The 26037-nt window shown below is 40.4% G+C and overlaps 1 protein-coding gene across 1 annotated transcript in view; it reads left to right on the plus strand.

Moving 5' to 3' along the window:
- The window catches only part of FBXL19 (F-box and leucine rich repeat protein 19), a 1144361-nt gene extending 1119712 nt beyond the window's left edge, over positions 1-24649 (plus strand). The window contains exon 9 of the mRNA XM_044086223.1: positions 17850-24649. Coding sequence (XP_043942158.1) covers positions 17850-18031 — 182 coding nt within the window. The 3' untranslated portion in view covers positions 18032-24649. The remainder of the gene's footprint in view (positions 1-17849) is intronic.
- Positions 24650-26037: the final 1388 nt, after the last annotated feature.

Raw genomic sequence — 26037 nt, forward strand, 5'->3', positions numbered from 1 at the left:
TTTTCATCAATGTTCACATAAAACAAACTTGATGCTTTAAGTAAGTTAGCAACAAAGTGATTACTTAAATGCTGGCAAACAATGAAATATAACTTCTTATATATCCAGTAAAATGCATTGTATTTTAAACATTAGGTATAAATATTACCTTCCAATTATATTAAGTAATACGTTTTGAAAGACTTCATCAGTAAGGGTGAATGTTAACTGTGTGCTGTAATCTTTTATTGAAGTTTTATATCTGATATATCCTACTTTACTATGATTATATTAAAGATAGATGACAAGCAATTCAAATATTTACTTATACAATAAGTAGACATATTAGAATTCTGTCTAATCTACAATAGTACTATATTCAAAATAATATAAATATTGCTTATTCCTAATATAAATCTCCATATAATTCAATTTATGGAGCTCAGATGTTCTGGATTGTCAAGGTATGAGTGATAATCTGATGGATTTGGGTTTATCCATCAGAGTAGGAATGATTTCCATTCCATGGCTAGTGCGAATCTTAGTGTTGTTCACATTTAATTAATTTAAATTAATTTCACTAAAAACATTTTTAGTATGCCTGACCAAAACATTACTTGGCAAACACTCAAAGTATAAAACTGATAATTTCCTTTAAAAGCTCAAACATATACTTTATAGTTATCAGAGGAAAATGTTTAATTGTCACAATAAAACAAAAAAGTACATAGTCTAAATAACCTAAGATGGATTTAACTTTATTATCTTTAAATACCAATGGCTTAAACAATCTTAGCAAGAGAGCAAATCTACTGAAATATTTTAAACTGAACAAAGCACAAATTGTATTCCTTCAAGAAACTAATTTCAAAACAAATGACAATTACAAATGGAATCCTAAGGAATGTATGATATTGTCGCAATCCACTTATAAGACAAAGACAAAAGGGGTGACAATTTTATGGAAAACAAATGTGATTAACCCAGAAATCATTTATAAGTATGAATATAAAGAAGGCTTTATGGCATTCGTAATAGTTAAATGTAATAGAATATGGACCCTAGCCAGTCTGTACTGGTCCCCAGGCATTGGAACAGGATCTGTTTAACACTTGGATTCCATTTCCAATGATTATAAAGGCAGCTTAATATTAGGAGGAGATTTTAACTGTATATTTGATATTTCTGAAACTACAAATAAGACCACTGCGTACATCTGCTGTATCAAAAGCTTTAAACAAGTGGGTGGAATCATTTCATCTTGTAGATACTTTCAAATGTAAAAAAGATAAATCTTTGTTTTCCCATCAAGATCACAGATTGATACCCAAACTAGAATAGATAAAATATTTGCTGCCCATGACTTGCACTCTAAAATCATTAATGTCTCAATCAATTCCTGCCCCTTTTCATACCAAACTTCGAAATGGGTACAAACCATTAATCTTTAACTCCAGAATTCCAGCATATATAACTAAAATTAAAGAGTTCAGACTCTGGTTATTATCTGAATTACAGGCGGTCTTAGATATTAATTACACCACAGAGATAAATAAAATAATATGGGACTCATTAAAAGCTTGCATGTATGGTAAAACCCTAATTTGGTATAAAAAAAATCAGACAATGGGATTCTGAATTATTAGATCTACAATACAAACTTTTGTCAGTAAAAGATGAAAAAAATCAAAATCATTTGGAGATGAAAAAGAAATTGGAAGTATTAAACAATAAATGCAACGAAATTCTAACACAAAACTAGTTTAGCTTTAGAAAAAATAAAAAATAGTACCTTTGCCACTTCTCCCAAATATCTACATAATTTATCCACAAGAATCAAAATACAATCAAAAGCTGATAACATTAAAAGTATCTTCCATGAAAAGAAAGGGAAAAATGTCTCTGATATAGGTGACATTCTTGATGCCTATAGAAATCGCTATATGAAACATTTCCAAAAAGAAAATATACATATCAATCAAGTCTAGATGCAAAATGATCTAATATAAAAAAAATAACAGAAAAATTAAAACTAGATCTGCAAGCACCCATATACTACAAAGAAATTACAGATGCAATAAGAGAGGATAAAAATAATAAAGCTCCAGGCATAGATGGGATAATTATGTAAATATATATTTTTTTTCCGTCAAAGATACTATCCCTCTTCCATAAAACTCAAAAATTGAGTTCCCAAGCTGTAATTACCACCCTCTTGGAGGTATTCCTTAATCACACCAATCTTAAAGGAAAACAAATCCCCAAACCTCCACCTCATATAGACCTATATCATTATTAAATAATGACTATAAGATATTTGACAATATTAACTAGCAGAATGAAAATACCACTATCTAAAACGATAAATAATCAAACTGGATTTGTATATCATAGACACACAACAATATTAAAAGGATAATTCCTCTTGTATATTGTTAATAAAGAAAATAAAGAAACCCTCATATTTGGCTTAGATATAAAGAAAGCCTTTGATTCCCTAAATTGGGGCTATTTTTTCAAAATCCTAATGCTGTTTGGATTTCCTGCATCTTTTGTTTTTCTCCTAAAGAGTATATGTGTGTGTGTGTGTGTATATATATATATATATATATATATATATATATATATATATATATATATATACACACACACACACACACACACACAATGTAGCGTATGTCAAGTTAGGTCATTTTACCTCTGAATCTATACATATAACAAAAGGCACTAAACAAGGATGTCCAATACCACCGATTCTGTTTGCTCTGGCTATTGAAATATTGGCAGATTCAATTTGTAACAATGTAAAAATCAAAGGAATAAATATTTATGAACAATACAATTCTAAAGTAATGCTGTATGCTGATGACATATTACTAACCTCTAATACAAGCGAGACATTAGAAGAATTAGCTATATTAATTGACAAATTTCACATGACTTCAGGACTCCATTTCAATAAATCAAAATTTCTATTTTTAAATAAAAAAAAGAACTGCAGACTAAGGGGGATAACATAATAGGGAAACAAGAATATACCTTAAAATATCTAGGAATTGAGTTATGCAAGGGCAATAAATTAGTCTCAAGAAACTACGGTATCATCAATACAATTAAAATCTCTGTGGAAAAATGTAACAAAGTAACATTTGAAGGTAGACTGCAGTTAATAAAAATGGTTTTACTGCCCAAGATCCCTGTATATAGCCTTGGCAATACAACTGTTACCAGAAAGGAATATACCTAAAGAAATAAATTCATGCCTAATAAAATGTTATGGTTTCCCAAAAGAAGCATAATAGCTTTAATGCATCATATCAGACCATGGAAACAGGGAGTATTAAAATTTCCTGATATAGAAACATGTATAAAAGCATCAATATCTAAAACAATCTCAGATTGGATAGGTCCAAATTACTCTGCAAATTGGAAAGAATTACTAACTGTAATATCAATAAATTAATTTGATTTACAAAACAAATTTCAAATCACAGATAAAAACAATTTGCCAAATAACAGATAAAACAATTTGCCATGGGACATGTGTATTAGTATGCAATATAACACAATTAAACCCACTAAAACTCTTATGATTATTACATTGACTAATTTAGGAAAATTATTAATGCAAATATAGATTTAAAAATATGGTTTGATCTTTTAACATCATTCATAGTCGCAAATAACTTTCCACATAAAATATATAGAGAAATTATTAATTCCTGGGAACAGAAAGGATTTGTTTGTTGGCTCCAATGCATCAAATAACTAAAAGTTTTAGATATGCAAGTAATAAAAACGACATACAAAATTCCACAACAGGACTGGCTGACTTTAGAGTATTCTATCATTCGCAAGTTTTAAGTAGAATAATTAACAATTCTTTAAAGAAAAATATACATTTATGAAATACATGTATGAAATCATATATAATGACTTTGACATGGGTAACAGTATTTCAAAATTTTACAAAATATTGATAAACAATAAAACAACACCCTAAACCTCATATTGGAAATATATAACAAAAGGGCACTCAATGCACTTAACTGAAGATATTAAAATGGATATCTTATCGATAAAATATACATCCTTTAGACAGCACCGAAAAGTTTTTAATTGGAAATGCTTGCACAGAGTATTCTTAACCCCAGACAGAATCAGTAAAATTAGTTCTTCCATAAAAGGAGTATGTTGAAGATGTGAGCAAGTACACAGTGCAGATTGGAGCCACATTTTCTTTGTGTTAAAATTAAGCCATTTTGGAATGGTATTAACTTTCTACAAGCTTTATTTATTTAATTAATCATTTTATTTAACTAAAGCTCTTGTATTAAATGTGAATGAAGATCCTCATTTGAATAGGTCAGACATATCTAGTATGGAGTATACTTGCAATTTCAAGGAAGTGTGTAACAAGAAGATGGAATACAAACAAAATACCAACTTTAGAAGACTTCTACAGCCTGCTGAAGATCACATCATTATTGGAAATTAAACTTAAAGAACTAAGAATTTATCCAAAGGCATTTATCAATAACCCTTGGAGGAAAAACAGTCATTGATCAGACACACTGATAATAGATTGGACATACTTATAAAGTAACTGTATACATTATGATCTGCTATAGTGTCAGGCTAATGTAAAATAGTGTACATAGTTATTTAAGTTATGTATAAATACTGTGAAATTCATTCAAATGCATTTGAAAAATAAAATTTTTGAGGAAAAAAAGGTTTTGAAATCACAGTTTCTTAGAAGCACGAGACTACATAATGATTAGCAACAACTACAGATAGCTTTTAATAATTTGAAGCTAGATTTCATAGCTAGGAAGGTATAAAGAGAAAGATATTAATTCCTGCATAGACTCAGTATTATTAGAAAGGGAAAGTACAGGGAAACCCTATTTTTCAGAGAAAGTTCCTCATAGCAATACTCTATATCAGGCTAATAGTAAAATGTCTTTCGGCTTTTCCCGGTAGGGGTCGCCACAGCAGAACTCCGGTCCGCTAATGATTGGCTGTGGATTTTTACAGTGCTGAGTTGCCAGCTCAACCTGCAAGGAAGGTACACCCATTCACGCACACACCTACCTGCATATCTTTAACATCACTCGACCGTGGGGAGGACATGCATACTCCACACACAAAGTACTCCAGCCAAGACTCAAATGGGAGAACCTCTTGCTGTGAGGCGACAGTGCTAACCGCTGCACCACCACGGTCCTAATACTCTAGTTAAATCTAAGAATAGTACTAGAGTTCCTTTGACCTTCTCCAGCGATATAGGGGCTGTTTGCAATATAATTAAGAAACATTGGAATATCCTACTTGCAAGTGATGAACTTAGAAAGGGGGTTGATTACAGAGGTGCCACAATTCTCCTTTAAAAAAGTAATGCATTTCTTAAGAGGCATCTTTGTTATAAGAAACTGGGACAAACAGTGTATTCCATCGCAGAGACAAGGTACATGTACATGTCGGCACTGCAATATTTGTAAATAAATGTATACAGGGGCTAGCTTTGTTCACCCTCAGCTATGATATTCTATAGATTTATGCTTCTATGCTGACTGTTCTGAAAATCTAGTCTATTATACTTTCTGTACCTTATGTGGGGCTTATTACATGGGTAAGACCAGTCGCTCTTTTAGAGAATGTGTACAAGAACATATTTGAGATATTAGGAATAAAAAAGAAACGAGTGCCTTAGCAAAACATATTTTGACTTCAGGTTCTCAGCACATGCTTAAGTTTTTTGTTCTAGAGCTGGTAGATGAAAATGAGATGGGGAGGTAACATGAGGGTCAGGACTGAAGCCTGTGAACAAAAATGGATCTTATATTTTCAGGCTGATAAAGAACCTGGCTTAAATGAAGCAGTATCTCTTAAACCTCTTTTGTACACCCGTCCCTTTAAGCATTAGGGAGTTTATCATTTACCATCATCAGTCAATTATACACTTTGAGCCACCTTTGATAGGTTGTTTTTTATTTAAATTTGTGTACTTTGTAGTTGTCTAATGAAGAGGACTTGTACCTTGAAAGCGCTTACCAGCCATTTTATTATTGTTTTTATTAAGTTTTATTCAGCCTACCTGGGACCTAGCATTGGTTTATTTTCACTTATTTGTATCATTGCAAAGACCCAGTGTCCAGTTGCATCTTATTTTTACGTTTTTGGTGCAAAAGTGGCTGATTTGTTTGTCACTTCAGCAGAAGGGAAAAGAAATCCAAGATTTGAAACACCTGCTAGTCTCCCCTATGCCTAAAATTCAAAGAAACTAGCCAGCTAAAAAACAGTTCAGTAGAAAACATTCTCATCCTGCTGCCCCCTCTAGGCCTAGAAGACCTACTAGAAAGCAACCCCCTCCAGCAGGGACCATCCTTTCAAGACATTGCAGGTAGCATCTGACTACCTGCCAAACATACAACCCCTGTCTCCTACCTCTTTCCATCTGTCACTTCACCTTTCTCACTCTCTCTCACTGTATGGACATCCATCACCTCAGACAAATAGTGCCTTTCAATCCTTCATAATGAGTATTTTATGAACTGGCTGTCGCCCCCAAAGGGAAAATCCATCCCACAACCTCCAAAACAACAGCTACATCTCCTGCAAACCAGTACTACAAGAACTGCTGGCCCAAGGCACCATAAAACCAGTGCCCCCTGCAGTAAAAAGAAGAGGTTTCTCCTCCAGGATTTTCCTGGTTCCAACAAAAAACTGTCCTTGGAGACCAATTCTAGACCTCTCATAACTCAACCTATCCCTAAAGGGTCCAACCTTCAGGATGTTGACCCTACCAACCCTTTTTCCTCCTCTTATCCTTCAGGTGTCCGTGGCCACCATAGATAAAAAGGATGCCTATCTTCACATCCCCATGAAGCCCACCTTCAGGAAATACCTGAGGATGTCCTTCAAGGATGCATCTGCAGTCCTTACAAATGGGTTGTCCTGTCGTCAGGCAGCCCTTCGGTCGGCCGGATTCCAAAGTCTGGGTCTGGCCTCGGCTGGTGTCGCACTTCACCCGACGTCATAGCTGCAGTTATTCGGGTATAAAGGCATCAGCCGACGCCATTTTCCTCAGTCTTTCTTGCCGCGTGGCGCCCGAAGCAGAAGCTGTTCGCAAGTGCCAGTCGGTCAGATCCAGAGATTACTACTACCGAATACTACTTCGAAGACTATTAAAAAGCTAAGTACCCCGTTGGGGACTCTTTCTTGCCTCAGCCGATGTCAGAGAAAGTGAATAACTGTTTATCTTGTGGGAAACAAATACCTCATAAAGATTTCCACTCCTACTGTATACATTGCTTAGGCCCAGACCACGACGTAGCAGCTTGTCTAGCCTGCGCTTCTTTTAACCGACGGACGCTTAGACGTCGGTCGGAGTTTGCTGAACAAATTTTCGGCTCTGATTTTGCCTACATTATGCCGTCGGATCCTCCGACAAGCAAATCTAAAAACGAAAAGAAAAGGACCGACACTCGCGGTCCGCGGTCTCGGCCGAAACCGCGATTAAGCAAACCGCGAGTGTCTCTGTTTCGGCTGAAACCGAGCAAGCGGTTCTTTCTCCAGCCGAAACCATGCCTTCTACCGAGGCCTCCTCTAACCTGGCAGAATCTGCTTCTGAAATCCAGCCTTCTGTTGCGGTTTCTCAGGAATTATCAGACACAATTCCCCTGGATATTTCAACCCCTGCACGTGGAGCTGCTAGGCCTCCTGCAGCCATGTCTATTAAGGCCTTTGCCAGGGCTAAAGCAGCCAAAGCTTCAAAATCTGTGCCTGCCAAACCCCCCTCACACAGGCCCAGCACTAGCTCTCATATGCTATCTTTGGCTGAGGATTTAATTTCTTTAATTCGTGGATCCCAGCCTCATCCAGACAGGTTCTCTCTCCCTCCTCCAGAAAAGAGACCTAGAGCAGAGCCCCCTGAACCAGTATCCACTGATGGTTCCTCTGATGAATCTGAACATACAGACCTTCCTGAGGCGTCTTATTCTCCTTACGAAGACTCTGATGCTGAAGAGTCCATTCCTTCAGCCTCTCCACCTGAGGAATTTTCCTTTGGGGAAACCTTGCATGCTATGAGGGAACAATTTCAGTGGCAGGGCCAAGATTTCTCAGACTCCAGAAAAAGGCTTAGAACCTTTCTACATTTGCCACAACATAGGCCTTTAGCTATACCTCCAGTTCTTTCTGTTGTAGATGATGCATTTAATGATGCTTGCACTGCTCCTGATTCATTACCTCCGGCTCCTGCTAAGCCCGATAGGTTCTACAGGGTCCCGGACACTCATCACCATTTATACAAGGCTCCTTTTGCAGATCCAGAGACCATCGCCCAGGGCCCTAAAGCTGTAGCTGCTACTTCTACTAAAAACCCACTCCCCTCTGAAAGGGATTCCAGGTCCTTAGAGAGATGGGGTAAAAAGTTTACACTTCTGCTACCTTGTCAGCTAGGGCTTTGAACTGCCAATTTCATATGATTCAATATCAAGAGTTTATGCTTGACCAGTTAACTAAAAAGCTTTCCTCTGAAGAATATTTAGATAAAAAATATGTTCAGGAAATGGTACATATAACATACAGCAGGTTAGTAACCATTCTTTAAAGTGTGGCTATGATGCACTGGAGGCTTCCTTTAGATCAGCCATGACTGGCACAGTTATCAGGAGACATGCATGGTTGAAAGAACAGGTATTACCAGACCATGTCAAATCAAAGCTTTTGGATGCACCCATGGACAAGGTCAATTTATTTGGTTCCCCTGCTCAGCAGGTGCTAAAAAAGATGGAAGAGAAGGCGAAATCTGTACAAACTGTGAAAGATTTCTTACAGGTTCAACCTCCAAGGTTTAGCAGGAACTGGCCATCCAAGAATTGGTCCTTTCCGGACTCCTCTAAGGCTCAGAGAGGCAGGAATAGGCGTTCAAGAGGCAGAAATCAATCCAGGGGTGCCTACAGGGGACGCCAATGGCGAGGTAACAACCAGCGAGGCACAGACGCAGCCACCACCACTACAACAACTCAATCACAGTGACTTGACAGTGGCACCGCCTACCAGGGAATAACTAGAAGCACCCTTAGGCGGAAAACTAACCTTATTCTCAAAAAACTGGCATTGCATCACAAGGGAAAAATGGATTTTGCAAGCTATAGACCAAGGTTACAGGTTCCATTTCCATACTCTACCAGGGAAGAGAGGAATGCCAAACCTACCACCTACTCAAAGGACAGAAGCTCTAAAACAAATATCTCAGCTATTAAGAATGAGAGCTGTGGAAAGGGTACCATCTATGGAGCAAGGAAAGGGATTTTACTCCAGACTCTTCCTGGTACCGAGAAAAGAAAACAAATGGAGACCCATTCTAGACCTGTCCGCTTTAAACACATTCCTTATTGTTCCAAAATTCAAAATGCTGACCCTACAGCAGCTTCTTCCCATGCTGGGCAAGGAGTCTTGGCTGGTAACTCTAGATCTCAAGGAGGCATACCTGCACGTCCCCATAAGACCAATTTGCAGAAGATACCTCAGATTTCTTGCAGGATCAGAGCATTATCAATTTTCAGCATTGCCCTTTGGCTTATCTACTGCCCAGAGTGTTCACGAAATGCCTGGCATCAGTAATTGCTCATTGCAGACTTCAGGGAATCCAAATTTATCCCTACCTGGACGACTGCCTGATACAAGCGGACAACAAAAGCAAGCTAGCAGAAGACTTACAAAGAGTCATTTACCTACTGCAAGCCTTGGGATATACAGTCAATATAAAAAAGTCAAGGCTGATTCCATCCCAAAGAATAACCTTTCTGGGTGCAGAGCTGGACACATCAAAACAAATGGCATTCCTAACTGCAGAAAAGAAAGAGCAACTACCTCTCTACTTCTTGGCATTAACAAAGCAGAACCACCTAACTGCAAGAAAAGTACTGCAAGCTCTAGGCTTCATGGCATCCTGCATAATTCTGGTCCCTCATGCCAGACTGCATATGAGAAAGCTACAGTGGTACCTAAGGAATTTGTGGTCCCAACACAAGCACAGCCTAGAAACCAAAATCCCAATTATCCCATGCCTGAAACAAGAGTTCCTATGGTGGGCTCAGGCCTGTCAATCAAACACAGGATTGCCCTTCTGCAACAGCCAACCAAGCCAAACCATCACGACAGATGCCTCAGACCTCGGTTGGGGAGCACACATGCAGGGCAAGTGCATACAAGGCTTATGGACTCAAGACCAGCTGCCTACACATAAATCTAAAGGAAATGCTGGCAGTAAAATTGGCAATCCAGTCATTCAGACCATTTCTCCAAGAAGGTCAGTTGATGATAAGGACAGACAACACCACAGTTATGTGGTACATCAACAAACAGGGGCACCCATTCATATCCTCTATGCCGGCTGGCACTGGACCTATGGGATGTGGCCCTGAGCTACAACATTCAGTTACAAGCAATTTTTGTACCGGAAAAGAAAACATTCTAGCAGACATATTAAGCAGAACAACCACAGATGCCCACGAATGGATGCTTCATCCGGACATCTTCAAAGCCATCACAAGGGAATGGGGATTACCACAAATAGACTTGTTTGCATCCCCATTCAATCACCAGCTAAAGAAATTCTGCACAAGGACGTACCACCCACTTGCTTGGAAGGTGGACTCCCTATCTTTCAGTTGGAAAAACCTGACAGCATACGCATTTCCACCACTTCCTTTGATGCACAAGGTGCTTCTGAAGATCAAAGAGGACCGTCCAAGGATCATTCTGATAGCTCGAGACTGGCCAAGACAACATTGGTACCCATTGCTGAGGAGCATGTCTTGGGAACAAATATGGACACTACCCCTGATCCCATTACTGTTAACACAGAACAACTACAACATCCTGCATCCAAACCTGAAAACTCTGCAGCTAACTGCCTGGAACATTACATAACAGCAATTAACCCAAACTTATCCCAAAGGGTTAAAGACATAATCCTGGAGGCGCGCAGACCTTCAACGAGAAAGAATTATGCAGCAAAATGGAAAAGATATCTCATTTGGAGTACTGCAAAGGGAGAAGATGTGAATCTGGTAAACATGGCCAACATCCTGGAGTACTTGGCAGAGCTCTTCCACACAGGCCTGTCCTATTCTTCCATCAAGATACATGCATCAGCTATTTCAGCACAATATAGCTTGGATCCTCCTGTCTTCTCTCATCCCCTGCTCAGACAGTTTCTGAGAGGAATTAAAAATGTAAAACCTCCCAGGAAACCACCATTGCCAGCATGGGACTTGAACTTTGTGCTAGAAAAATTGACACTTCCTCCTTTCGAACCAGCAGCAACAGCAGAATTACAATACTTATCCTGGAAGACTGCTTTCCTGCTGGCCATAACTTCAGCAAGAAGGGTCTCTGAACTACAGGCATTAATGGCAGTACAACCCTTCCTGATCTTCCATCAAGATAGAGTGTCCATGAGAACAAATCCTACATTTATGCCTAAGGTGGTATCCAGAGTGTCATTAAATCAGGCTATCCACCTACTTACATTCTTCCCAAACCCACAGAACAGGGGAGAAAGACTTTTGCATACCTTGGATGTACACAGGCAGTTACGCTACTACCTGGACAGGACTAAGTCCAATAGAAAAACTGACCAGCTTCTGGTAGCATATGCCACAGGAAAGGAAGGAAAACCAATTTCAAAACAGACAATCTCCAAATGGATAGGAAATTGCATTAGATTTTGTTACTCCTACCATGGAAAGAAAACTCCAGAGAACATCAGGCCTCACTCCACAAGGGCTACAGCCACTACCACAGCTTTCTTACGAGGAGTGGCTACCAAGGACATTATAGAGGCTGCTACTTGGACCTCCGTGCATACATTTGCCAAGCATTACAATTTACCTTTATACTCTAGATCCCGAGCAGGTTTTGCCACTGCTGTTTTGCAAGGGATCCTGGCTACACCATAATCACTACTCTTTCCTCCTCCCCTTGTTTAGCTATGGTATTTTACCCATTTGTAAGGACTGCAGATGCATCCTTGAAGGACATAGTACAGTTTTGTACCTACCATAAATGTAGATGTCCGATAGGAATGCATCTGCAGTCAGGATTACCCACCCACCTTCCCCTCTGAGGTACTCCTAGGGTATTTGCCATCCTTCAGCTAGCTTGGGGGGGATCTATTATGGTGTATTTGTTTGTATATATGTACATACATGCTTATTTTTTGTGTTTGCTCTCTACTATTTGGAATCATTGGCATTTATCCAAATTTAGCCTTCCAAGAGGGCACCTGGCATCTGGGGCAAGAAACACTGAGGAAAATGGCGTCGGCTGATGCCTTTATACCCGAATAACTGCAGCTATGACGTCGGGTGAAGTGCGACACCAGCCGAGGCCAGACCCAGACTTTGGAATCCGGCCGACCGAAGGGCTGCCTGACGACAGGACAACCCATTTGTAAGGACTGCAGATGCATTCCTATCGGACATCTACATTTATGGTAGGTACAAAACTGTACTTTCTTGCTGGGCCCTTCTCACTTTCAATTCTCTACCTTGCCCTTTGGGATTTCCACTGCACCCAGGGCTTTCACCAAATGTTTTGCTTTAGTTATCGCCTTCTGCAGGACAAAAGGGATCTAGATATTCCTTTATCTGAACGACCTGCTGATACAGGCAGGCAGAAAGGAGACCCTTCTGCAACATGTATGCCTGGTTGTCTCCCTCCTACAGTCTCTAAGATTCCAGATAAATTACCCAAAATCCCACCTGGAACCTACACAAGACATTGTCATCTTGGGGTGCAGAATTCAGTCAGATGTCATGAAAGCCTACCTTCTCCCACAAAAGGTAGAAAACATGACAGAACACCTACTTCTGATCCTTCAGTCAACAGAATTGACAGCAAGGCAGTACCTCAGGTTCCCGGGCTACGAGGCAGCAGCTATCCCCATGTTAGAGAAAGCTACAGTGGTACTTCAGTCAGTCTGGACACAACTCTCCCACTCATTGGCGTACAGGTTCCCCTCCTGCCATGCTCAAACTTGAAATCCAGTGATGGTTGACTCAATTGGCCTTCAATCCAGGTCTTCCCTCCAGCCACCCCTACCCACACAGATCATGCACACACAGATGCCTCAGACTTTGGTTGGGGAACACCTCTGAGCCATCATTCAGTGCAGGGTCTGTGGCCAGAGTCTCAAAATCAAGAACACGTCAATGTTCGAGAGATGAGGGCAATTCTCCTGGCCCTTCAAGCCTTCAGAAAGGCCCACTAATGATTTTTGGAGACAATACCACAGTCCTGTAGTACCTCAACAAACAGGGAGGGACCAAGTCCTACGTACTTTGCAGGCTAGCTATCCTAGTATGGAAATTGGCCAGCTCACATGGGGGTAACACTGCAGGCAGTCTGCATTCCCTCTCTACAGAACTCCCAGGCAGATTATCTTAGCAGAACCATCACAAACAACCACGAATGGATGCTTCAGAGAGATGTCTTCCTGGATCTGGTTCACTGGTGGGGTACACCTCAAATAGACCTGTTTGCCTCCTCCATCAACAGGCAATTTCATGAATTTTGCACCAGGACACCACATCCTCAGGCACTGGCAACAGATGCCTTCTCAGTCTGTTGGAAGGTGAAGTTTTCTATGCATTCCTCCCTTCCCACTCATCCAGAAGGTCCTGCTGAAAATCCAGCAGGACAGACCAAAAATCTTGGTGACTCCCTACTGACCAAGACAGCATTGGTTCCCTCTACTCTTACAGTTACCCAAGGGCAATCACCACAAGTTACCCCTCAGAGCGGACCTTCTCACACAGCACAAGCGATCCCAAATACACCCACAGTGGCAGTTACGGCACCTCACCCTGTGGCTGATAGGATTCTGATCCCCTTCAAACACCTTTGCAATGAGGATGTGCTCACTGTCCAGAGAAGGCCAGGAAACCAAATGCAAGAAAATCTTACCTTTCAAAATGGAAGAGATTTTCTGTATGGTGTCACAAAAGACAGTTGGACCCACTTGCAAGTGAAACCCCTCTAGTTCTGTCTTACCAGTGTGAGCTACTGCAGACAGCCTTGGCCTAGTCCTCTATTAAATCCCACTTGTCGGCTATTTCAGCACGTCTTCCTCTGGACCCCCCAGCAGACTACCAGCTAAGCTGTTTCTCAGAGGTTCTTCACCTGAGGCCCCGTAGTAAACCACCCCTCCCCCATGGGACCTTAACTGTGTTTTAGAAAAGCTCATGCTCCCCCCATTTGAGCGAGCAGACAAAGCTTCCCTAAAATACTGTACATGGAAAATGGTGCTACTTGGGGCCTTGACCTCAGCCAGAAGAGTATCAGAGCTACAAGCCCTCATGGCTATCCCGCCTTTCCTATTTTTCCACAATGATAGGGTTACTGTTAGAACTAACCCTTTATTCATGCCCAAGGTGGTGAATGACCTCTCTCTGAATCAAGCCATCCACCTACCTACCTTCTTCCCTAACCCATATGGGGATAGTGAGAGAGTACTTCACTCACTTGGATGTTCACAGACAACAAAACCAAGCCCATCAGACAGGCTGATGAACTGTCTCCTTCCATCCCAGACCCCTAGGGGAGGCAGTAACCAAACAAAGTATCTCTACCTGGGTTTCCAAAGCCATCATTTTCTACTACAAATACCATGGGAAATCCCTGCAAGGCACTGTCAAAGCACACTCCACCAGGGCTATGGCTTCCTCAAGAGCTTTCTTCAAAGATCTGGATACCTCTACCATTCTTGAAGCAGCCACTTGGTCATCAGTGCACACCTTCACCAAACTTTACAAGTTAGACCACATGTCCAAGGCCAGGCTGGGTTTTTCCAGGGCTATCCTTCACGGATTCCTGGAAACCGCCTCTAGACCACCACCCACTCCTTCACAGTGAGCTTTGGCACTCACTCATATGTTGAATACTGCAACATGGAAATAGAAGGAAATAGAAAAGTTGTGTAAAATCTTACCATATGACATTTAACCAAGAGAAGAACAAACAAAATCACAAGGAAGCAGCCAAGTGCCAAATCCAACTTTGTAAATCCAAAATTGTTTAATAATTCCAAATGCAAATAAAAACTCCAAATAGACATTAAGCACTTTCGTCCCAACAATGCTCTGGGATTTCTTCAGAACTAAAAAGCACAATAACACTTCACATTTAAATAGTCTCCCAGCCAATTAAAATAAGCAAGTACTCCACCAGCAAAAAAAAATTCAAATTAATTACATAATTTAACCCTGTATGTGTCTAAGCTTTAACATACAGTTAATACCCACATAATAGTTCAAACCTGGATAAGTAAAAGGATTTAGGCGTAATTGCCACTTTAATTCATACAACTCTAAATGTTCACGTAGAATCCTACCATGTATCTGGTAAAATCTGTTGTACAACAGAAAACCCAAAGTCATGGTCTCTATATTCTCTCACATGTTTACATAAGGCATTGGTCAGTTTGCCTCTTTTAATGTCTAATAGATGTTCATATATACTTTCTCGCAAGTGTCTAGAAGTCTTGCCTATATAAAAAACAGGATATTGCAAATATTTGGGCATATAAATCACATTTTTAAACTGACAATTATAATGTCCTTGTGCAAAGAACTTCATATGTCCTAGTTGAAACTTTTCCCCCGTAGGAATAATAAGATGGGCATTGTTTGCACAGCCCACATTTAAAATTACCCAAAGGTTTGTTACTGGGAATTCCATGGTTAGCCCTGCTATTCTCAAGTACATTTTTTAAAAGATAAATCTTTTTTTAAATACAACAATGAGTTTTATCACCCAATATGTTCTTGACTATCTGATGAAGGGCAAAAAAAATTCCAATTTTTAACACCTTAACAGTAGCCATACTACGTTTGTTAAACACCGTGATAAGTCTCACTTTTACATTCCCTTTTTCATTGACTATATTTGTGTTATGAAAATTAACTGTTGATCCAAACTGTGTTTATAAAAACCACTTTGTCTTTTATACACAACTTCATGACTAACGTTATTCAAAAGGATATTGGGGTAACTCCTTCTCCTAAACATATCTAACATGTAATCGATTCCAGTTAAAAAAATCAGTTTCTTTAGAGACCATTCTGGCTGGACCCTTTACTACAGATCTCTTTTGATACACTGAGTGACAACTTGTATATTCCAGGTAAGTGTTAGAAAAAGGTTTCCTAAAAATGTTAGAAACCAATTTATGCTCAGTTGTGTCAAAAAAAATCTCCACATCAAGATGATAAATTCGCTCCTTGCTAAATGAATGGGTAATTTGGAAAAATCCAGTGGTGTTATTAATGTAACAAAAACTCTTAATAGTTCTTCAGTTCCAGTCCACACTAAATAATCATCCAGGTATCTAGTACAGTATCTAATGTGGGTCATAAAACTATCAAAAATGAATTCAGACTCCCAGTGGGACATGACATAATTGGCATATGGGGGGGGCACACCATACAGGGACTGTAAACTTTTGTATACTGGCCGGACGTTCGCGAAGCAAGAGGAATAAATCCATATGTTGAATACTGCAACATGGAAGAGAAGGACATCTATGGTTATAGTAAGATTTTACCAAACTTTTCTTTCTTTCACCTTAGCCCAGGCTATTGTTTGGCAGCATTCATTTCTGAAGCTGTTGCGTGGGGATGTCTGCTTTATACCAGACGTCTTTTTATGACCGACATATGTTGGTTGATGTCTGGCGTTGAACAAACCTTATAGTAGCATTAAGACTTTGGTCTACTGGGCGGAGATACGAGTAAGCTGGAGGCAAACTCCCTCATGTAATGAATACTGCAACATACAGAATAGGAGGACATCTATGGTTATGGTAAGATTTTTACACAACTGTTCTTTTTCTGTGAAACTGAACTAAAACTGCAAGCCTATTTTTCCCGACCTATAAACAGCCAAACTACATGCAGTAAACCTTTACAACTGTTCTGCGACAGTTGACTTGACATTAAAAACTGAGAATTGCAGTGGGCCTAGGACTGGGTTGAGAGAATTTTGTCCTGTAGTAGAATTTTCCAGGTTCTTTTGAATAGGTTGGTTGAAAAAGTGTGGAAGTAGTATTTAAACATTAAGTTGTACTGTTTTGTTACTGTTGGTGCTGTAAAGTTTAACAATGCATTTCCAAAGTAACAAAAAACTGTGAAGTTGTCTAGTACATAGCAGAACAGTTTCATACCATTTTGTAGGCCTTATTGTCAGAGTAGTCAGAAAGGGGAATTGAATGATTGCCTCTTAACCAGTCCTTTCCTGTTTGTGGAGGGGGAGATGTGCCACTTTGATGTTTGTCCTTCCTGAACACCAGAGAGTTAAGAAGGGGGGAAGCCTGAATTTAGCTTATGTATGATGAATGTATATCTTTGAATGCGTACATGTGACAGCATTCAATTTGAGGCCAGTATGATGCATTGATTGTATATATCGTATTGGACTATGATGACCATAATTAACCATCCCCCACCCCCTGTTCCCTTAATGGATGGTAGAAAATGAATGGAATCATGATGGTTAAGGGGACCAAGAGCTCAATGGACAGTGAAGTGGAGCCTTAAAGTTTTTTGGAATTCAGTTGTGCTGAGAGTTTAATTGGTGCCTGGGGTATGATTAGTGAGCAACTGTCTAAAAAGGCACCCAGCTCATAGTCACGTATCTGAGATCTTCTACATAAGCTTAAACCAGAGCCCTCACCATTTCATTTTGTTGTAATTAGGTTGAAGAGTTTGTAAATGAGAAATTGTATAAATTAATGTTAACTGTGATTATCTACTTACGCTTTGTTTCTTTTGTCTTTTGATCTTTTGACTTATCAGGATGTAATCGTCTTACAGACCAGTGCCTGCCTTTGTTCAAGCGCTGTGTAAAAATATGCAGAATTGACCTTCGTTCCTGCAAACAGATCACACTTGAGGCATGCCAACGCTTCGTGGAAGATGTGTCATCAATCAATTCCTTGAAGTGTTTAGAAGACAAACTGATTCTGAAGAACAGCTAACATCTAAGAACAGTCTTAAACTTAATGCACTGAACTTGTGTCAATCACTCCTGTCTCCGGATGATCCGGGCAGTGTGCTGCAATTTTTTTTCTTCTTATCCCCTTTCAGTACAGTTTTTATTGGGATTATAGAAGTTGGGGGAAGGGGGTGCCTGTCTGACCACTGTAAAGTGTGTTGTGTGTACATTTACCAAAGGCTATTGTCCAGAGCATAAAATGCAACCTCACTTTGCTTAGTTTTAAAATGTCCAGTATATCCTGGTTTTGTTGCCGGGTATTATGTTTCATGTAATAGCTTGGTGACGGTGAAGCTGTGGAAAGGAGTTGTAGTGAATTTCACCACTATTCTACCTGTTGCTTCTTTGCTGTCCAGTCTTAGAACTGCTTCAGGGTTAAGGCAAATATGACTGCTGCCTTTTTTGTCGGTGAAAGATCTATGCGAGGGGAGCTGTCCAGGTCACCTGTAAGCCATGAACTATAGTTGTCTCTCTCTCCCTTTTTTTTTTTTTTGGCTTAAATAGCTCTGTTGGGAACAGGGACTTGGGAATTTTAACACATTCACTTGTGTAGGCATGACCAAATAAAAATAACACTGTTGGTGGCCAGTTTCAGCTTGTCAAGAGTCTTGGAAATGGGAGGGTGGGCTTTTGAGTAGGGGAGGTTAGTCAGTATGATTTTGATTGTAATTTTGTTGCACCCCGCTGCTTGCCCATATTGGATATATATCAGACCATGGTTTCATCTGATTTAATTTTTAAATAGAGGATCCTCTTTAAACAACTGCTGTAAAATAGACTGATTCTTTGTTTTCCTAAGCATACTAAAGCACTTTGACTTCTTCAGTTAACTTGGGCCAAGTGTCAGGTGTCAGCTAATTAGAACTGGAGAGAACCACCTTAAACTTCTTTTATGAATACTGCCTCCATTGTACTTTTTCTGAGTGATAAGAAATAGGTTTTGCAAGGTTCTTGTGACTGGTAAAACTTAATTGACCTGCTGTCCCTCCCTTCCTTACTCCACCTATGGAAAACAAAAAGGGGTGGAGCTTTACTCCTTCTGAAAGTATTTCTTTTCGGCAGTAATCGTTTTTCTATAGTTTATTGCATTCTTTGTCAGATTTTGACTTGGTATGACAGTTAAGTGGTTCTTTTCTTAATGGTGGCAAAAAAACTGTTGGAACTATTTTGTTGTCACATACATCATCCTTTAAAAAAGTGGACAATTATACATTTGCCTGCCCTTTCTATAGCTAGGCAAGTGTAAATGTTACAGTGAAAATGCATTTTGTTGTCCAGGAGAGAGTTTTAAATAGGAGGAAGCAGTGATCTGACATTGAGGACCTCTTTAGATAAGTCCTGTGGTTTGGTCCATCTTTTGACTAATCAGAATTTGGCTTAATGTTTTTACAGATGTTCTTAAGCTTATGTGTACATGTGAATGTATATGGATCCATGTTGTTGAAGAGTTTCAGCCATAAAACTTCACGTATCCCCCATGAGCAGTTAGGATCTCCATCCTTGTTGATGTATGTCTGTTAAGGAGCCTATGTTCATTCTCTGTTTGCTTGTGCTTGAAACTTGCCCAAATACTGCACTAGATGGTAAAAGGAGGGACACTTCTAGGAGTGGCTGGAGGGGTCTTTTTCTTGTGACTGGGGAAGAAAGCATTTTGCTGTGGTCTTCTGTCCTTGTTGGGAATTAAAGTAGCTTCTGCCTGTTGGGGTAGTGGATTAGAGGTGTAGGAAAGGCCTATCAACTGGGGGAATGATTTTTTTAACCCAGTCATCGACTCGTATCAGCTCAAGCCTGGCTCATTTCTAGCTTGATATCGAGGAGTGGCCCCTTGAGTCATCTTATGGATTTATGGCGCTGAGAACAAAGATATCTCCTGATACCTCCCCGCCCCCTTGAGATATCAAATACTTGGTTGATTCTTGGTGGGAGTTTAAGTTACGGGTGCAGGATCTCATGTTTATGAACTTTGGTGTAATGCAAGCAGCAGGCATGACAGTGCTGTTTCCCCTTCTCATTTGCACATGCCCATTCAAATTCGACTTTTGTCCCAACTAATATTGGGAAAGTCCCTGGAATTGGTTTGCTCAAGTCCATATATATATAATGGACGTAAAGCTGCCTGCCTCTCAGCGAACCTGGTGGATGGCCCTTGTCTGAAAAGGGTAACAACAGTGAGCCCTGCTGATGCCCCCCTCATTTGTACACCTCCTTGTTTTGGATTTCCATATGGCTAATGAAATCTAGCTTGTTTTTTCAGCTTTTTGCACTCTCTCCCTCCCCGGACTAAGAAGCCTTTGCACTCCCTAGTCATCCCTCCCTTGGAGCCAGCTGGAGGCAGACTTCTGGCCAGTTAGAGTGATTTGCCAAGCACCCTCCGCTGATTCCTTTGTCATTTCTTCATGCTGCCTGTCATCCCAGGGGCCCACTGCTTTTTTTGTCTCCCCTGCCACCTGATAAAAGGAGTCTCTCAAGTGTTTGGATGGTGTGGCACAACTGTACGTCTCTACATACTGGAGCTTAGTGCTCTGCACTCCAGTCCTCTTCTGTACAAATTTCATGCCTTTCAAATGGAACCAGTGGGGATGCTTAAGGTTGTATTTCAAACTCTGTACAGATGCTCAACTAGCCTAACAGACATTCATATGTAGTTTAGGGTTCATGGATACTGTGTGCAGGGCTGCAGGCTCAGGCAACTGCTTGCACAGAATGTGTTTGGCTGTGGTTGCATTTTGAGAGCTGACAGAGTTTTCCATGGCCAGTACTTTCTGACTCCTGTTAAAGGGTTTCCTTAAGAGAAAGTAGGTCACCACCTAAATTAGGAAGACCATTTTCCCTATCCTTGATACAGGGTCTTCTAAGAAGAGAAATTCTTATTGCCATCCTGAGGGCAAGACGTGGAAGCCTGTCATATCTATCCTCCTCCTCTGTGGGTTGGAAACTAGAAATCACCTTTACCTATTTTCTTGCTGCAGTCAGAACTCCAGTCCTGAGCTTGACTCAGATGGGAGAGGGCATCTATACTGGTTGTGAGAGCTGTTTTTTAAATCAAATGGATTAGGAGCTGAGACACTCTGCAACCCCCACTATGTTCTGTTTCTCTTGTAGGCATATATTGCAAAAGGGCAATAAAGGAATGCCCCTTTTCAGAGGAAAGATGGAGGTTGCTCATTTCCCCTCACCAGACTGAGCAGGTGTTTGTATGTGGTTCTTTGCTTAGTCTTTGCTATCTGACATACTGGGTCCAGTACCTCCCAAGTCCTTGATAGCAGTTGCAGCTTAATGCCAGTGGTTCTTGTGCAGTAGTTCAAGCTTTTCTGTTGTGGTTGGACATCATTCTGGGAAGGGGGCTGCCTTTTGATGCTGAATCTAGAGCATCTCATGTTGTCCATTATAAGTGAGACTCGTGAACTCCCTGTATTTCTCATTTTGGAGTGGCTGGCTTTTGGTTACCCTGCCTTGAGGATTTTAGAGAGCTTCTCTGTGGGGTTCCCACTCCATTAGTCATAATTTTTTTTAGCACTGCTATGTTTTTTGCAGATGCCTTTCTTGGCACTTGCTGAGTTTATATGTCCTTTGTTTTAAAAAAAATGCGTTCTCTCTCTGCTCTTTGACAGTCCTTTGTGTGTCTAGGAGGTCTCAGTTTGGGAGTAGGCACAGTTTGCAGGTTGAATTTGGTCCAGATTCTGTTGTCTGGGTAAGCGTGCAACCATATTTTCATGAAGCTATGGCAAAGCTAAGAGGTTTTGGACATTTCTATATACTGTGAGGAATTTGGCAGCACTGCCACCACACATTCAGATGTTCCCTTGGTGTCTACTTGTAAATCCTTGAACTAGTGGTCAGTCCCCACAAAACTGTAAATGGCCTCTTCCTTAACTGGTGGTATGTCCCCACATAACTCTAAGTGGTCCCTTTCTGAAACAGGCCTGTTTCCTTTCCCAGAAAATATTTACTAAGTTTCCTTTAGTTTAGGGCATTGCTTCCCCTTCCCCCTGAGGAGGTTTGCTCTTGTCCATTTAGAGCTTAAGCTGTGCTTTCTAGCCTTTTTTTTTGGCCGTAGGCCTGAGCTTCTTCTCAGGACCTCCTTCTTTGGGGTCAGCACCCAGTCTGTAGTGCAGTAAACTTTGCTCTTCTGGTTGGGAGGCGAGTTTCATTCTGTTAGCAGTTTCCATCCTTACAGACGAGTGTGCTGGCAATTGCTCTATATCATTCCACAACCCCCCGTAGTATTCTGGAGCTGTGCTTTCAGTTGCATTGTCTGTCCAGACTCTTCAAAGGTGTGTCACTTCAGAGATAAGCCCTCCTGCTGTCAGGGGTGACACTGCCTCCATCTTCTGCTCACTGCAGCATTTGTAAGAGGAGAGTTTGATGTAGTTGCGTTAAGTCTTAAATATGCTCGCCTCAGTTCAGGATTTAGCTTATTCATTCCCAAGTGGTAAGGAGATCCCTGCTGTTGGCCAGCAACGTCCATTAAACAGCTTTCTCACCTTGGTACCTGATCCAAGTTTTATTCCCTTTAATCTCACTGGCTGAATAGCTGTGTCCTTGAAGCTTCTAGAAAGCATTTCATTCGGGCCTTCAAGTGAAAATGGCTATCAGTGTGGACTGTCTTGTACTCTGTACCATATTTTAAACTAAGGAAAGTGGAACGCCTACTCTTTGGTGGTACGTTGCTTGCTCAGAGATTCCCTGTAGTATCTATGCTTGTTTGGCTTGGTGATCTGTCTCCTGGCCCTAGAAGTGTAAAGCTTTTAAAGTTATCAGTTTTACAGTGCAGTGACACACGTATTATTTTCTGGCATCAACTGACTGTCTTCTTGCCTTTGCCGAGGTCAGATTGTATTCCACTGTGGGAGTGGTTGCCTCCAGTACTTGCTTTAGAACGTTCTTTCCCAGATGTTGACAACTCAGATATTAGGTCTGTTGTACCACTTTGTCCAACCAATATAGCTTCAGCCATCTGGAAGTTGGGCTACTCTTGGTTGTCTGCTCCAGAGCCTGAACATCTGACCTCCACTTTGCAGTCCTCTACTTCCTCCCAAGTGAATGCTCCATGAGATTCTGCCCCACCTGTAAGACCCAAGGAGAGTCTTTCATCTTACGTTGATGTGCATTCTTGCTATGTTACTGGATGTGCAAGAGATTTTCTTTCATTGAGTATTCCAACCTTCTGAATGTGTGTGTGTGTGTGTGTGTGTGTGTGTGTGTGTGTGTGTGTGTGTGTGTGTGTGTGTGTGTGTGTGTGTGTGTGTGGACAGTGCACCCATCCAGACTTCGCAGTTAAATTCCCTGTGAACCAGGCAAGTGTATGCTAGTACCACTAGTCAGTCTGTGTGGGAGTGCACATCTTCATTCCTGTTTAATGTACTACAAGCTGCCTTCTAGTAGATGGACAGATACTTATGTGGTTGGATCCATTATAAGGGCATGCCTATTACTTGTGTAGTTGGATCCATTACAAGGGTATGTCTGAGTGTAGGAAATGCCAAAAAAGTCTAATTTTTGGTAGAAAAGATGAATCCAGGTGTAGAGGACTGTGAAGTAGGACCCCACTAGTAGATTGATACTGAAAATGTATTTTTTTCCTACTGAACTGCACTAATTGTTTTTGGCTATGAAGTAGACGAGGTGTTGATCCCTTTTCTGCACATTGCTTGTGTTTGGAGTTTCACAGTGTGGCGCTCAACTGTCGCATCTAATTTTTTCATGAGGTGGTGGTTTTGATGTGATAAGTTGACATTTTCTACCTTGGTGTCATGGCTTCCTTCTTTGGATGCTTTCTCTAAGCAGTGAAGCACCAGCTCTGTCGATATATTTTCATTAGTTTATGCAAAACAAGGAATCCTATTGCTTTTGTCATATACACTAATATTTCTTTCAGACCAGTTGTGATTTTAAAGAAAATTGATATGTAGCTGAGCTTCTACCAAGGTCCACGTGGCAGCCATTGATGGGCTTTATTTTGATATTTAGCATCGCATTTTTTATCGTTACCTAATTTAGAAGTTTTTTTCTAATGTGAATGTTAGGATTTGGGGGGAGGGTTGTAGTACATGAGGAGCTGCTTATTCTCCATTAAATTTGACATGTACTCATATCTTCAGTTTATGCAGGAATGCTTCTGTGTCAGTTTGAATGCCACATCAATAATACAAGAGGACAGCACATAGCTGGATATATGACTAAAAATCCTTCACTTATACTGTTGAGACCACAGCCTTGCAGTTGTATGTGATGTGTGATAGAGCCTGTCATTCTGTTTCATTTGCTCAAGACTTGTAAAATCCAAGCACTGGCAGTACGTTGTGGGACTGCTGATTAACTCTCTCTTTTTCAGGACTGATTTTCTCTTTAGCCACTTGATAAGTGTGGAATCCATATTGTAAGGTTAACTGGCAGACCTTTTAATAAGTTTGACATGCACATCAAATGGTAAAGTTGCAGCCTTGTAAAATTCTTGGTATAAATTGTCCCATGCTAAGCTTGCAGTGATAACTACTTACTTGGTTAGTGCAGTATTTAAAGGCCTTCAGCGGCATTCCTGTCTGCAGGAAGGTTAGGTTCACACATTGTAAAAGTTGTAACAGATGCTTTTTTCATCCCAGAATGTAATTCTTAAAATCACTTTTTGAAGTGTGGGCTTTCCAGCACCTTTAAAACACCCATCCCTGGCAGAACGATAGTGCTGTAGAAATAGGCAGAATTGTTACAACTCGAAGCAACAGCCAGTGACTGGAACTGCATGCATGCGGCATTTATTTTGGAGTTCTCAGGAAACAGATAGCAAAGTGGGTTTATTTATTTAAACTTCAAGACCATATCCACAACAGTGCAGAAGATGGGCTGTGAAACTAACTTAGTTGCTAGATTGCAGTCTGGTAGGAGAAATTGGTTCAGTCTTGTACACTTGCTATGAATTTGCATGGTCTGCATTAAGGGAATGCTAGGCACAACAGATCCATTAAATGATGGTATTGATGGTATGCTGTTTGATGTACAAGAGTTGAAAATGTGCAGGTTTGGTACAAATTCCATCCCTTGTGTGTGGTAGCTCCATACCATTTTTCCTTTAGCCTTGTGTGTATTTTAAGGATGAGGGAACTGAATGCCTTGTGCTTTTGTCTGTCTTTGTCATACCATCCCTCTTTTCCAGCCATATAGATCTTGTTTATGGAAGACAAGGAGAGTAGAATGAATGAAAAGTCAAGTTCAGACTTGTTATACCTGGGGGTGTTAGATACTGTTCTTTGAAGGGTTGATACTTAATTTGATGCAAATGTCATACTATACTTAATTGGAGTTTTAGCAAATATTGAGTGAAGAAGTCCAGTTTACAGGCTCACTTCCAGTTTGTATGTCTTTATTCTTCCTTAGTCCAGCTGTGTTGCAGTTAAATAGCATCTTACTAATTGACAGTGATCTGGTGGTCAATGAGCTGAAGGCAGCAGTTGTAGTAATAGTAAAGTGACACGGGTACTTCACGGCAGTAGACTGTACTGTTGCCTCCCTCAGCATGTGGTGCACCATACGTCTCCCATTCACATAGTCTGTCTCTTCTCAACAGTTTGACATGTAGCTGCTCGTATTACTGTAATTTTTTTCTCCCTGATTTTTGTTAGTCAGATGCAACATTTCTGCACCCCTCTTACGTTAATTTGGATGTAAAGGTTACTTTTCCAAAACTAGTAAATACCATGTTGAATCCTGAATTGGGAAGCAGCACTCATATGTAGACGCAGTTTTCATGTACCTATGAAGCATGCTACTAATGGGGGGGGGGGGGGGGGTTGCCACACCTGTAGAGCTTTGGAGGCCTTTCTACCTCAGTATAAATATGGCCACCGTGCTCGTATCTAAAGTTGCCAGTGTCCCAACCATTTTTTCAAAAATCAAATCCAGAGGTGGTAGTGGTTTGCTGTAAGACTCTGAGATGATTTGCTTATTTTTGCTAGTGCTTCTTTGTGTAATCTTGGGCATTATTTTAATGTGTTA

Source organism: Protopterus annectens, chromosome 10.part0, assembly GCF_019279795.1.
Source record: "Protopterus annectens isolate FY-2018-M chromosome 10.part0, PAN1.0, whole genome shotgun sequence".
Classification (NCBI taxonomy): domain Eukaryota; kingdom Metazoa; phylum Chordata; order Ceratodontiformes; family Protopteridae; genus Protopterus; species Protopterus annectens.